Below are 12,765 nucleotides of genomic sequence, written 5' to 3'. Positions count from 1 at the left end.
TTATTACAAAAGTAAAATACAAACATCTTAATGCACATTTTAGTTTTACAAGCCCTTCTACATTAGTTTATGCTTAATTTAACTATCCTGAAATTATTATATGTTATTGTGTAATTAAATTGTGACTTTACTTGGAGGGGCACATCATCATTAACGCATTAACTACTCATGAACTTCTTATGCATATTCGTCTAGTGCGTTTACACTGAATAACAATAGGAAAGTGTTCTGTCGGCATCAACATGAACAGTTTAAACACAGAAGTTCATCAGTAGTTATGGATTAAGGAGTTAATGATGATGTGCCCCTACAAGTAAAGTCATGATATAATTGTACATAACAGCTCATGAGTTTATGTCGATGACATTTGGCCTAAACTTAAATGTTAATTAATATATTAATAATAACATGTTCTAACAAGTAATTAAGGTAGCCGTTATTAGATTAGGTAGACTCGTAGTTAAAGTTAGGACGTTATTAGTGTGCTCCTCATTAACTCATTATAAAGCAATGTTTAGCTTACATATTAATGCATCATTATTCATGTACTCTTATTGAAAATGTTACCAACGCAACTCGAGCAAAGATTAAATGTGCTCAAATTGTATATGTAAATTTTGCAGACTTTTTGCTAAGTCAGAATAGCTTCACTGTTATGAAAATAATTACTTTCTTGAAACAAGTAGAAGTGAACAGACTCTCTGCATGCACATAAATAACACACGTCAACTGCTTTATACAGTACTCAAACACAGAAACATTGCATAACCATGCAAGAAAAAGACTCAGCGTGTTACTATTTGTGCATGTTTTATTACAAAAGTGAAATACAAACATCTCGATGAACATTTTAGTTTTACAGCCTCTTCTGTCTTCTTTGATTTCAAGTGATGCATTCATTCACAAACAGAAAACCAAGTTTATAACAGTTATTACATTCGACATATTTACAGTGTTTCCAAAGCCACATCTGATCACAGTACTCTGACAGTCTTGCATTGTGTGCATCACAGTGTGTTTGGGCAATGTTGAAGCCCAGCGTCCTGCAAGTATCCCATATGCCAAGGCAAAGGGAGCGTCTGAAGTGATTCCCCATAACCATCAGCATGATTACCCCCCCAAACTCCCTGCTGATACGCCCCAACATCACCAATCCGTCCATACCTCGGAGGACTCGGCACACTGGCAGCAGGGTAAAGCTGGTTGTCAGGTGAAAAACATGGATAGTGAGGGGACGGCGGACAGGCTGGACCTGTAAAAACATGTTGCTCTGAGGACAGTCTGTGTATTGAGGTTTGTAGATGTTGATTGAGCGGCTGATGCCAGGTTAGGAAGTTCTGCATTGATGGCTCCGCCTCGGCCCACAATCCACCAGGCTGACACTCCAGATGACCACAAGGCTTGGCCACACCAACAGGAGGGTTGTTCGTAAGAAACACAGATAACGCTGAGATGCGATTGATGGCTCTCTGGAGCGTGGCGATCTTTGATAGCCGTTTTCCACTTAAGTCGTGATGCAGTGCCACTCTGAGAGCGTTGAAAGCTTGATTGTAATCCAAGATTCGTTTTCGTTCTCTGACGTTCGCCGCTACTCTGCGGGCTTTAGATCGCACTGGCCGGCTGCGCTTTTTAATCAGTCTTTCCTCCGGCTCATTTAGACCTCCTAAGCCATCGCTGCTGTCCAACTCGGACTCTTGAAGACTCCCGTCCGGCTCTTCCTCCGAAAACTCCGAGCCGGTGAAGCTGCCTCTGCTCGCCATGGAGAACCTGCAGACGCTCGCTGGAGTCATGGATATGTGTGTTGAGAGTTTTACCTGTGAACAGGTCGGGCCTGCTCTCTTTAAAGCATCTTGTTGAGGAGTCACATGGTACAGTCACCTATGAGAAATGCTGGAGTTTATGAGCTGCCCAGGGCAAAGTGAGCTTCAGACACGCCTGCAGAGACGCAAAACACTTGCATGTAGACTGAGAAAAACACAGACGGGAAGAGTTGGACAGCTCATGAATGAATGGAAAATGGAAGCATTATTTTATTTGTAACTTTTCTTGGCATCTTGTGGTTTTGGTGCCTTTGACCTTGAACTCTGGCAAGGCCCTGATGGATAAAGTACTGGCGCAGATGTAAGCCAGTGATTTAACCCAACTGGCATCTCAAAACAATTAATGCTAGACTCATCATTTATTTATTTTTTTCTGACTCTTTTTGTTAACACTGACGAATAATGGTCTATTTGCTAACATTAATGTACTATCATTACCTAAGTATGAATTATCTTATAAAGCATTTATTAATCATAATTCAACATCAATAATTCAATACATTATTAAAATCAATCATTATGCTAGTTAACACTAGTAATGGGCAATCAGTTAACATGAACTAACATTATTTAACTTAAAGGGGTGGTTCAGAGTGTATTTTTAAGGCTTGGTTTGTGTTTCTAAGATGCAAAGAAATGTGTGCGTATGCTTCATTTTACTTATATTATACAGTTGAAACCAAAAGTTTACATGCACTCTAAAAAAGTCTGATGTGTTGGCTGTCTTGCTCGCACAACTTTTTCAACTCTGCCCACTAATTTTCTATAGGATTGAGTTCAGGGCTTTGTGATGGCCACTCAGAACATTCACTCAGTTGTACTTAAAGCACATTTTAACTAATTTGGGAGTATGCTTAGGGTCATGGTCTGTTTGGAAGACCCATTTGTGGCCAAGTTTTAATTTCCTGGCTGATGTCCTCAGATGCTTCAGTATTTCTACATAATACAGTACATTTTCAGAATGATCCTGGGTTGGTAAATTAGCATTAGCATTAACTAATGGACCATTATTTTAAAGTGTTACCACTTTTTTTTTTAATTGCATTTACCAACCATTTTGTTATGACATTTACCAGCTTTTAGTGGATGGCTCATGTCAGGTGTGTAGGTCATCATATTTATTTTTATATTTTTCAGTTTTACATATTACTCTGATTATACACTTGTTATAAGACATTAAAAATGGCTATTAAAAGAAGTCTCTGTATTTAGATTAAAAAATGCAGCGGTGGGATTTTCTATAAAAAAAAAAAAAAAAAAAACTGGCAGTAGTGTATGAGTGTGTGTGTGTGTGTGTGTGTGTGTGTGTGTGTGTGTGTGTGTGTGTGTGTGTGTGTGTTTGTGCAATTTGAGAGTGGCGTTTCCCAGTGTTAGGTTGTGGCGTTAAGGGTATCCATCACTTAAAACGTATGCCAGAGTAATCGGCAGTTTATTCGCTGTGGTGACCCCTGATAAATCAGGCACTAAGCCGAAGGATAGTCAGTGAGATTTTCTATAAATATTTTACAATGTAAGTTATTAATGTTATTCAAAGCTGAATATTCAGCAGCCGTTACTCTAGTTTTCAATGTCACACAATCATTCAGAAATCAGTAAACCTTATTAAAAAAATAAAAATAAAAAAACAGTTTTATTATTGGTAAAATAAATGCTAAAAAAATGCCAACATTTTGAACTGGTATTATGTATATTTAAAAAAATCTGTTAAATAAATCCATAAGTAAATATGCATAATAAAAATATTATATAATTTTTATTTAAATAAATACTATCTATACTTCTCAATAAATTTTTCACATTTTTATGTTGTTCAAATGAACCAAACCAAAATCAAAACCTTTAAAATAAACTAAAACTTTAAGCAAATTTAAATAAAAATGGGAGAGATAAAAAAAATCTCGAACTATGAAATAAAACTACAATATTACTCAATAATACTAAATAAACACAATAGATACACAAAACCGTCAAGTTATTACTGTATTTAATATAAATACAGTACCATTTTAATTAAATGCATAAATAAAAAGGGCATAAAAAGTGGAAGTGTGAACTATAAAACAATATTGATTTATTTAAATGTTTATATCTATGATAATACTTTACAATATTAATATAACATAGCATTAATATTACATTTTGAACATATTGAAGAAATGCAGGGCGACACGGTGGCTCAGTGGTTAGCACTGTCACCTGACAGCAAGAAGGTCACTGATTCGAGTGCCGGCTAAGTCCGTTAGCATTTCTGTGTGGAGTTTGCATCTTCTACCCATGTTGGCATGGGTTTCCTCTAGGTGCTCCGGTTTCCCCCACAGTCCAAAAATATGTGCTATATGGGAATTGAATAAACTAAATTGGCCCTAGTGTATGAGTGTGTATGGATGTTTCCCAGTACTGGGTTACAGCTGGAAGGGCATCCGCTGTGAAAAACATTTGCTGGATAAGTTGGTGGTGAATAAAGAGATACAGCTTGATATATAAACGTGTACTGCACATTAAACATCACTCTTTTGTTGTACATTTTCTTTTGATTTTAAATAATAATTTCTTTTAATTAATTTTATTCTTTTAATTTTGTTGTACACTTTAAAATGATTTCATGACACTTCATTGTCAAGGGTAAAGATGTGTCAGAGATAGTTCAGCTGAACCCTTGCTGGTCTTCAAGGACAGTGTCGTCCTGTTATTAATCACAGCGGCACTTCAATCTAAATTTGTCTGTTATTGCTGTGACAAATTGTACATTTATCAAATAACTAGTGTTTTGTGGATTTCCTCTCATGTGTGAAGGACTCGCGATCCATTATTTACATTTGTCCACAGATACAATTATCATACGCGATCCGGCGCTGGGTCGGTGCTGGGCTTTGTGGGCTGTATAATTTGGGTGTCTTTGTAACAAACCATAAATCAAGCCCGAACAGCACCCGAGGACAAGAACAGAAAGACACTCGGACTTCAAAGCCTGCAGAAAGAGAGCAGGTATTTGACAATTATAACATGGCTTCGGCAGCGCAGATCTGCACACTGTGGTTAGGCTGACAATGGAACACATTCTTGTGTTTAGTTTGTTTTTGACAGATTGCATGATGGTCATATTTAGAGTTGTGCAACAACTGTATCTCCACAGATCTCTGTCCTTTCACTGCCCCGCAGTCTGATTATGCCCTGAATCTGAAAAACTGTCTATCAATATTTCATTTCTGACAGCTCATCATACCAAGCATAGCTCAGTGCCTTACAGTCTATCAAAAATGTGTTGTGATTATTTAATACACATTGTAATAGACTTGTCAGGACATGAAAAGCTTGACAGGCGTAGCAACAGTAACTAAGGAGGGCGGGGCTTAGCAAAGGGTCAATCGTGTATGTGTGTGAATGAGAGAGTATGGGTGTTTCCTAGTGATGGATTGCAGCTGGAAGGGCATCTGCTATGTAAAGCATATGCTGGATAAGTTGTAGGGCTGTGCAATTAATCGAAAGTCCGATTTCGATTTTGCCTTCTAACGATTATAAAAAACCATTAACCGAGATAAACGATTATTCCATTATTTACCGCCCCCTTTACAGTTGTACACGTGTTGCTCTTAAAAGCGCGAAAGACCACATGCTTATGTGTGTGTGTGTGCGCGCAGTGCACAGACACAGTCAGAAGCATGCGGTCAGCATTTGGTCTCATTGGCACACTGTGACGAGCAGAGCGCAAACATCTAAAGTCGTCTTAACGTGAGCGCTTTAATGGTCAAATAGGTGTCAAAACGTGATGTTTAGTGATTATTCATATTAACCTTCATTTGTGTAATAAACAAACGAGTTGAGAATCAGAAGGCATGTGAAAGAGAAACCATTAAAGTGACCGCGCGGTACAGGCTGCCGCCTGTTTTTATCATTAATCAAACAAGGAGAAAATCCCTCACTGCTCTTGACTGAAGGACTTTTGTAGCCAAAGTGTTTTTTCTTACAGTGAAGATGCTTAAAGCACAGTTTGTTTCATATTTTTATTCTATTGTATTTACTTTGCTTTCGTTTGCAGGAAGGACAATAACTGTATATATACAGCTAAAGTCAGAATTATTAGCTCTGCTGAATATTAGCAACCCTTTTCCTGTCTAATTTCTGTTTAATGGAAAGAAGTTTTTTTCAATACATTTCTGAACAAAATAGTTTTAATCACTGATTTATAATAACTGATTTATTTTATCTTTGTTATGATGACAGCACATAATATTTTACTAAATATATATTTTTTTTAAATACAAGCATTCAAATTCAAAGTGTGATTCAAAGGCTTAATTAGGGTAATTAGGAAAGTCATTGTATAACAGTAGTTTCTTCTGCAGACAATCAAAAATATATGTTGACTAAAGGGGCTAATAATATTGACCTTAAAAGAGGTTTAAAATATTTAAACCTGCTTTTATTCTAGCAAATAAGACTTTCTCCAGGGGAAAAATTATTAGAGAAAATACTGTTAAAATTCCTTGCTCTGTTAAACATCATTTGGGATTTTTTTTTTTTTTTTTAAATTCTCAGGAGCGCTAATAATTTTGACTTCAAGTGGTAATCGTTTTGAATAATCGTGATTATTATGACCAAAATAATCGTGATTATGATTTTCCTAAAAATCGAGCAGCCCTAATAAGTTGGCGGTTTATTCCGCTATGGTGACCCCGGATTAATAAAAGGACTAAGCTGAAAAGAAAATGAATGAATTAGCCGCTAAGCGTAAAAAAAAAAGTAAAATAGTTACAATTCCTTCTGAGATTAGGCTGTGGTTACAGGTTTTTATTTTTAGCATTTAAAAAAAAATATTTTGTGTTTAACAGAGGAAAACGTCAATCAAGTTTGTGATAAGTAATTGAGGACAGAATTTTCAGTTCTGTGTGAACTAACCCTTTAATGTCATTTGAGTTGAAATGACTAAGGTTAAATTAATGCAACTGAAAAATGTAAGACGACTTAGGTAATATTTTTTGCAGTGCAATTTATAACTCGAATTGACATTATAGATTTTTTTTGGATTGTCATGCACAGTTATATGAAGAATACAACAAGGACATCTGAACTGAATCTCTTTTGTTTTTTGTTCAGCATTTCCGACAGCTCATCATACCGTGCATAGCATTTCATCCTCCCAATCTCTCAAAACATTGTTGTAATAATTTGAACTTAATAATAATTGATTGTTGAATTATTGCTCTTGAGCGCTGGGCTGGTGTTGAACACAGACAGACAGAATGGGAGGTCAGGCCTATTTTATGGAGGCTGTCTAGGCTGATTGACGCCATCCCCTAAAACAATTACACAGTTGGACACTTTACAGTGAGAGTGCTGTTACTCTGGGACTATTTGTCTGTTCGACCATGAGAACAGAAGCTACATTTGTCTTGAACATATGGGTCCTGAGCATTATTCATAATTTAATTCCGAAATTTGAGCTCTTGAAGTGCAAGAGTGAAACTTTGTTAATGCATTTTGTTTTTGGATAAACTTTAAAGGGGACTTATTATGCAAAAAACACTTTTACAAGGGGTTTGAAGACATTTGTGTAAATTTAACCAGCTTTTAATGCACAGAATGTATTAAGACAGTCTTTTATAATCACACTTGATAAAAGCAGTCTGCAGAAACACTTTGATGGGACTTTCTCTATTTGTACGTGTCATCAGAGATGGAAAGCCCCACCCCACAATCTCTTACTCATTAGCATAAGACATTAGTCTTGTTTTTGAATTTGCCATTATGCTGAAACGCAGGCATTTGTAGCTCCGCCCTCTTTTGAAAAGAGCACAGTCTCATTTGCATGTAAAGCAACAGTCGCTAAAAAGTTAAGCCTGGTTTATACTCGATGCATCTGCTAGTTTACTTGAGTGTGCGCAGCGAATATGACGTCATCGCAGTGTTTGGAGGTTTGCTTTGGGTGCGCGTGACTATTTCTACTGGCGGAGTGCACGTTTTTTTTTTTTTTTTTTTTTTTTTGAGACTCCAGCGAACAGTTTGTGATGTGTCGTGTTTAATTTAAATTGAATATGAAACACTTTGAAGAGATTTTGTCTGAAACAGATGTGACTACAGATATCTTTATGATCCGTCCATGCGTGATCATATGTAGAATTTGATGCCCAATAATTATTGACTAGAAATTACAACAGTAGAGGGAAAGGAAGAACGGTTTTGTTAAATAGTTTGGAAAAACTTGAAGGATAAGTTTGTTAAAGCCAAAAAGAGAGGCCATGGAAAAAGTGGAGAGTCATGTGGTTTTAGTACACAGAATTTGTTACCACCATTTATAGGTATTATACTGATGTATATATTATTTATAATTTTGAATTTAAAACAATTTAATATTTACAAAACTAAAATGAAGTCACAAATTATTTCTTTGATAACTGGAAAAAAATATTTAAACTTATCAGTTTACAATATACTGATGCCCTGTTTTTCTAGGCTTTATTGGTGATAATGGTCAGGAATGTCGGACCACTATTGCCTTTTTAGCATATCAGTAGAGGACAGAAACTAGCCAGACAGTAATGTGTGAATTGTTTAGTGGGTTAAATAAAAAAAAGTCTTTAGTTTTCAGATTTTTTGTGTACTTTTATTTTTATTTTTATTTTTTTGCTTTTATTCTTGCCATAATGAAATGGAATTTAAAGTTGCTTTAAATTTTTTTAAGTATTATTTTTATTACACTGTATAAAAAGCCTTCATTCCTTCATACATTTTTTTCGACTTATTCCCTTTATTTATCTTGGGGTCGCCACAGCGGAATGAACCACCAACTTAACGACACCCCTGCTGTCGGAAATAAACTGTACAATTACATATTTTTTTTACAGCGTGTAACAAACTCCAACAACAAGTTTCCCAGTGCTGGGTTGCAGCTGCGATCCCTGATGAATGAAGAGACTAAGCTGAAAAGAAAATGATTGAACGAACAAGTTTTCTCTGGAAGTTTAAAATAAAAACAATTAAAAGCCTTTAGAGGTGTATTTTTTTACATTAATTTGATTGATCGACATGATGAGGTATGAGGCGTTAACATACATTCCAGGAACATGATTTCTCCATGGAAATTCATAGCAAATATTTTTTACCGTATATTGTACATTTAATTGAATAATTTATAGTTTCATCTCAATAAATCGAGCCATGATTTAGTTTGCATTGAAATACTTCATCAGAAATGGATCACAAGCACACAAAACCTGCTGCATGTCCACATACATTTTATTAAACTTCTTTATTAATGCTTTTTTAATGCACAGCTAGAGTTTTAAAGCTGACGATAAACTTCCAGTGAAAGCTTAATGGGACTATTTTTAATTTCACAAGGTAGTTTTTTACAGCATCAAAAGTACATAATTACAGTACATTCAGTTAAATAGACTTAAGCATTCATTTAGTTGTACAAGCGTAAAACAATATTAAAGACCGTTGTAACCACTAGTGCCATCAATAGCAACAGGCTAGCGCAGAAATTCCATTGAAAACACTGTGGTAAATTAAGCTGTCATATTTTTAAGAAATGGCAGGGGGAAATTGAATTTAATGCAGTGCATCTTGTCCAATCTGAGACCAACTTCATACCCTATATCTAGCAGGCAGTGAAGATCACTGATTTTTTTAACAAATCAGATCTTAAACGTGACAAATTTGTAATGGAAAGACAGTTCATCAGAATCCCTTGGGCTGCCTGGCTGAAAATTAACAGTGCGTGCTTATAGCTGATTTAGGTATGAATCTATAAAAAAGCCTTCAGAAATTTCATTTTTTTCAAGAATTTGATTGTTTGGCCTGTTTTTAGAATTCGTGTCAGTGAAAATTAAAAACGAAAGCTTTCATAGATTACATGATTGAGGTATTTTAATGTTTTTATTAGTGTTGAGCTATTATCGGCGTTAGGCTTTTATTGACGTAAGGATGTATACCCGACCGGTGAGCCGTCTGACAAAAAAATGTTGCTTCTGAATCAAATCAGCAGAATGCCTGACTTTAATTGCAGTTTTATGACAAACTGGGGTATTAGAGACAAATAAGGAGTAAGGACTGGTGAGGGTGTTATAGAATTTAATAACGCCACCAAATGGAAAGATAAAAAACTTCCACATTTGTTGTGTGTGTGTGTGTGTGTGTGTGTTTGTGTGTGTGTGTGTTTGTGCGGTCCTTTACTGACATTTGCATACTCCACATCTTAATTCCATTTGTGTTTAGTTCAGTTATGACTTAAGTCGGATTGAAGTAATCAATTATTGCTGTTTGGAGCTTATGTAGGCCTGCAGTTCAAAATTCATGTTTAACTGAATAAACAGTTAGTAAACACAAGTACATCTTATTAAACATCATTTATTTTCATCACCAATTATCATAGTAGAACCGTTTCTCAAGCAGTTTGTGATGCATTTTGAAAACCGGAGATGAGCCCCTGGTCTAATGCGCCACCTGGCTTGAGAAACCCATTCTCAATGACTCAATGGCCCATTTTAATCTAGATTAATTCCAAGATTAATATAGATTTAAAAAATAATCTATGCCTATCTATAGTTTTTATACATAAACAGTCTTCAGAGATGTATTTTTTGACATGAAATTGATTGATCGGCATGTTCAAGTTTTTAGGGTTCGTGTTAATCCCTGCTATATACTCCAGCAAGACATTTTCTCCATGGAAAGTCATAACAAATATTTGTACAGTCCGTCCGCATTGAAAGTGCAGCTCAGGAAGAGATCCTCTGATTTACGAGGGGCCCCTGAGAGATTTACGGCCTCCCAGTGAGAGCATGAAATCTGCACCTCGGACCGTCCAAATCTCTCCTCTCTGACAGATGACAAGACACTAGCAATTATCAGCCGCCAAGAATAAATCAAAGCCTTTACTGCTCGTCCTGTGACGCCCTTAAAGAAATAACCGTTTTCAAGCTAAAGGGGAACCAGCCTAACCGCACTTTCCTGAGATTTGTAAATCTCTGGCCTGAGCCTGTGTAATGAGCGGTTGTAGCCTGCGTCTTATTAGAGGTCTGTAGAAAGCGTTATAGATATTTATTTCCTGAGGGACCGTTAGCGTAATGAGTGAGCACGGCTCTGTCCACTAACCTTGGCTTTGCGCTGGTATGTTAATGCATGTTTGCAGCATTTCCACAGGAATTTTCACACCTCTATAAAAGTTGCACGCTCAGAGAAGGATTTCCCCCTCTCTTGAACATGAAGAATTAAAAAAAATCGCTCACATTTTATTAATAAAATGTAGTTGTTTGCGTGCAACAGTGTTTTTTTCCCCCAAATTTGTATGCGGAAAGTACATGCAAAGGAGTATAATATTTTTTGTTAGTTTATTGTTTGTTAATCATTTTTTTAAAATAATTTATGTTTAAGGATTCATAATAATTATCACTCTGAAAGTAAACTCAGATTTCACAGATATAGTTAGAAATATGGTTTATATATATATATTAAACCGGTAAAAAACTTTCTAAGACGATCTCTCTCTCTTTTGTATGTTGTAGTGCTTTCTTTATATCATAATATTATTGTGATCTCCTAATTGCAACAGAGAAATACTGGGCGATATCACTGTAGACTGATGGCATTTCATGCAATAATCTTGTGAGCAAAAATCACATGTTTTGTCATTCACATTACACTAGAGAATCATTCAAACACTAGCTCTAAAGTGATGTTGGTAAACTAGTAATGGCTTCTGCTGTTCTGAAGTCAGCTGCAGATGTGAATGAATGGTGGAAGAAAATAGTCCCTCATACAAAAGGGTTTTTGAGACTCTCCATGTTTGATTTTCTTTTTGATATACATGATTGTGCCACCGAACTGTTGTATAAATGCAATATCACACTTGTAGCAGTACGATGTGACTGTATATCTGCACGCCTCCCACCAGTGCCGATTTGCAGCCACATCGCACTGCTACTTGTGTGAAATTCCTCTTACAGTATAAATTTAATACTAAATAATCATTATTAAATGTAATGCTGTGTTTTAGAAAATAACAAGTAATCCATTTAAACTTCTGAAATAGAAAAATAAATATTTTTACACAATTGTGCCTCAACAAAATATTTTATTTACAGCATACGCAGACAAATCTTTAAAAAAAAAAGATTTTATTGTATTGCATTTATTGTATTACTTTGTATATTACCTTGTTTTTTGTATTGTATTTTTTTACACAACGTATAATTTGTAGCCTCATATAGTCAAAGATTATAAATAATTTAAAAAATGTATTTTTACAAAAATATGAACAATATTTTGCTCTAGTTTTGTTTGATGGCACCAAACAACAAAAAATAAATCAGTATTTACAGTTTTAAAACACATTTATATAATGTAAATTTAATTCAGAACAGATGGTAAAGGTCTTCCCATTTCCATTAAGGTGTTTCCAGTCAGTTTTAGTTAACTAAAACCAAAACTATAATTATTGAATTGAACTGAAAGAAATAATAAACTAATAAATAACCAATTAAAAAATAATTCAAATAAATAATAAAAGAATTAGAGATTTAGAATAATAATAATAATTATAAATCGAATAAGGATTATTAGGTTAGCTAAATTAAGTGACAGTCAGATCATTATAAATTTTAGTAAAAAATTCTGTTAAAAATTCTGCTCTGGTCAGATGGGTATTATGAAAATTTGCTGATATACTTGGAAAACAAGCGCCAACCTGATGTCATCAAGTAGGACATCTTCCTGGATTAACATCTATGTTGATCCTGGAACAACATTCCAATCAGCCAATCAGAATTAAGGGATACGATTACCGTTTGTTAAGTTTAGGCTGACGGTTAGGTTCATGCACTTCTACATGATTGTTATCCATCTATTTTTCCCCTCTGATTTTGGGAATAATTTACAGTTATGGTTGGGTTTAGGGGTAGGTAATAGGTATGGATTAAATTTTCCAACAATGTTAATCCAGGAC

General features: G+C 35.2%; 1 protein-coding gene and 1 long non-coding RNA gene across 18 annotated transcripts in view; one reads left to right on the top strand and one right to left on the bottom strand.

The window, feature by feature from the left end:
* LOC103911773 (uncharacterized) overlaps positions 1-12,765 on the top strand; it is a 339,222-nt gene that overhangs the window by 101,695 nt on the left and 224,762 nt on the right. The gene's annotated exons all lie outside the window — the stretch shown is intronic.
* On the bottom strand, positions 794-1,819 carry bhlha9 (basic helix-loop-helix family, member a9). The gene has a single exon (NM_001202415.1). The coding sequence runs from the start codon at positions 1,788-1,790 to the stop codon at positions 1,008-1,010; it is 783 nt and encodes a 260-aa protein (NP_001189344.1). The 5' UTR covers positions 1,791-1,819; the 3' UTR covers positions 794-1,007.

Source organism: Danio rerio, chromosome 10, assembly GCF_052040795.2.
Source record: "Danio rerio strain M-AB ecotype USA chromosome 10, GRCz13ab, whole genome shotgun sequence".
In the NCBI taxonomy this organism is placed as follows: Eukaryota; Metazoa; Chordata; class Actinopteri; order Cypriniformes; family Danionidae; genus Danio; species Danio rerio.
Note: the sequence above shows the minus strand (reverse complement) of the source record. Positions and strands in the feature narration are given on the sequence as shown.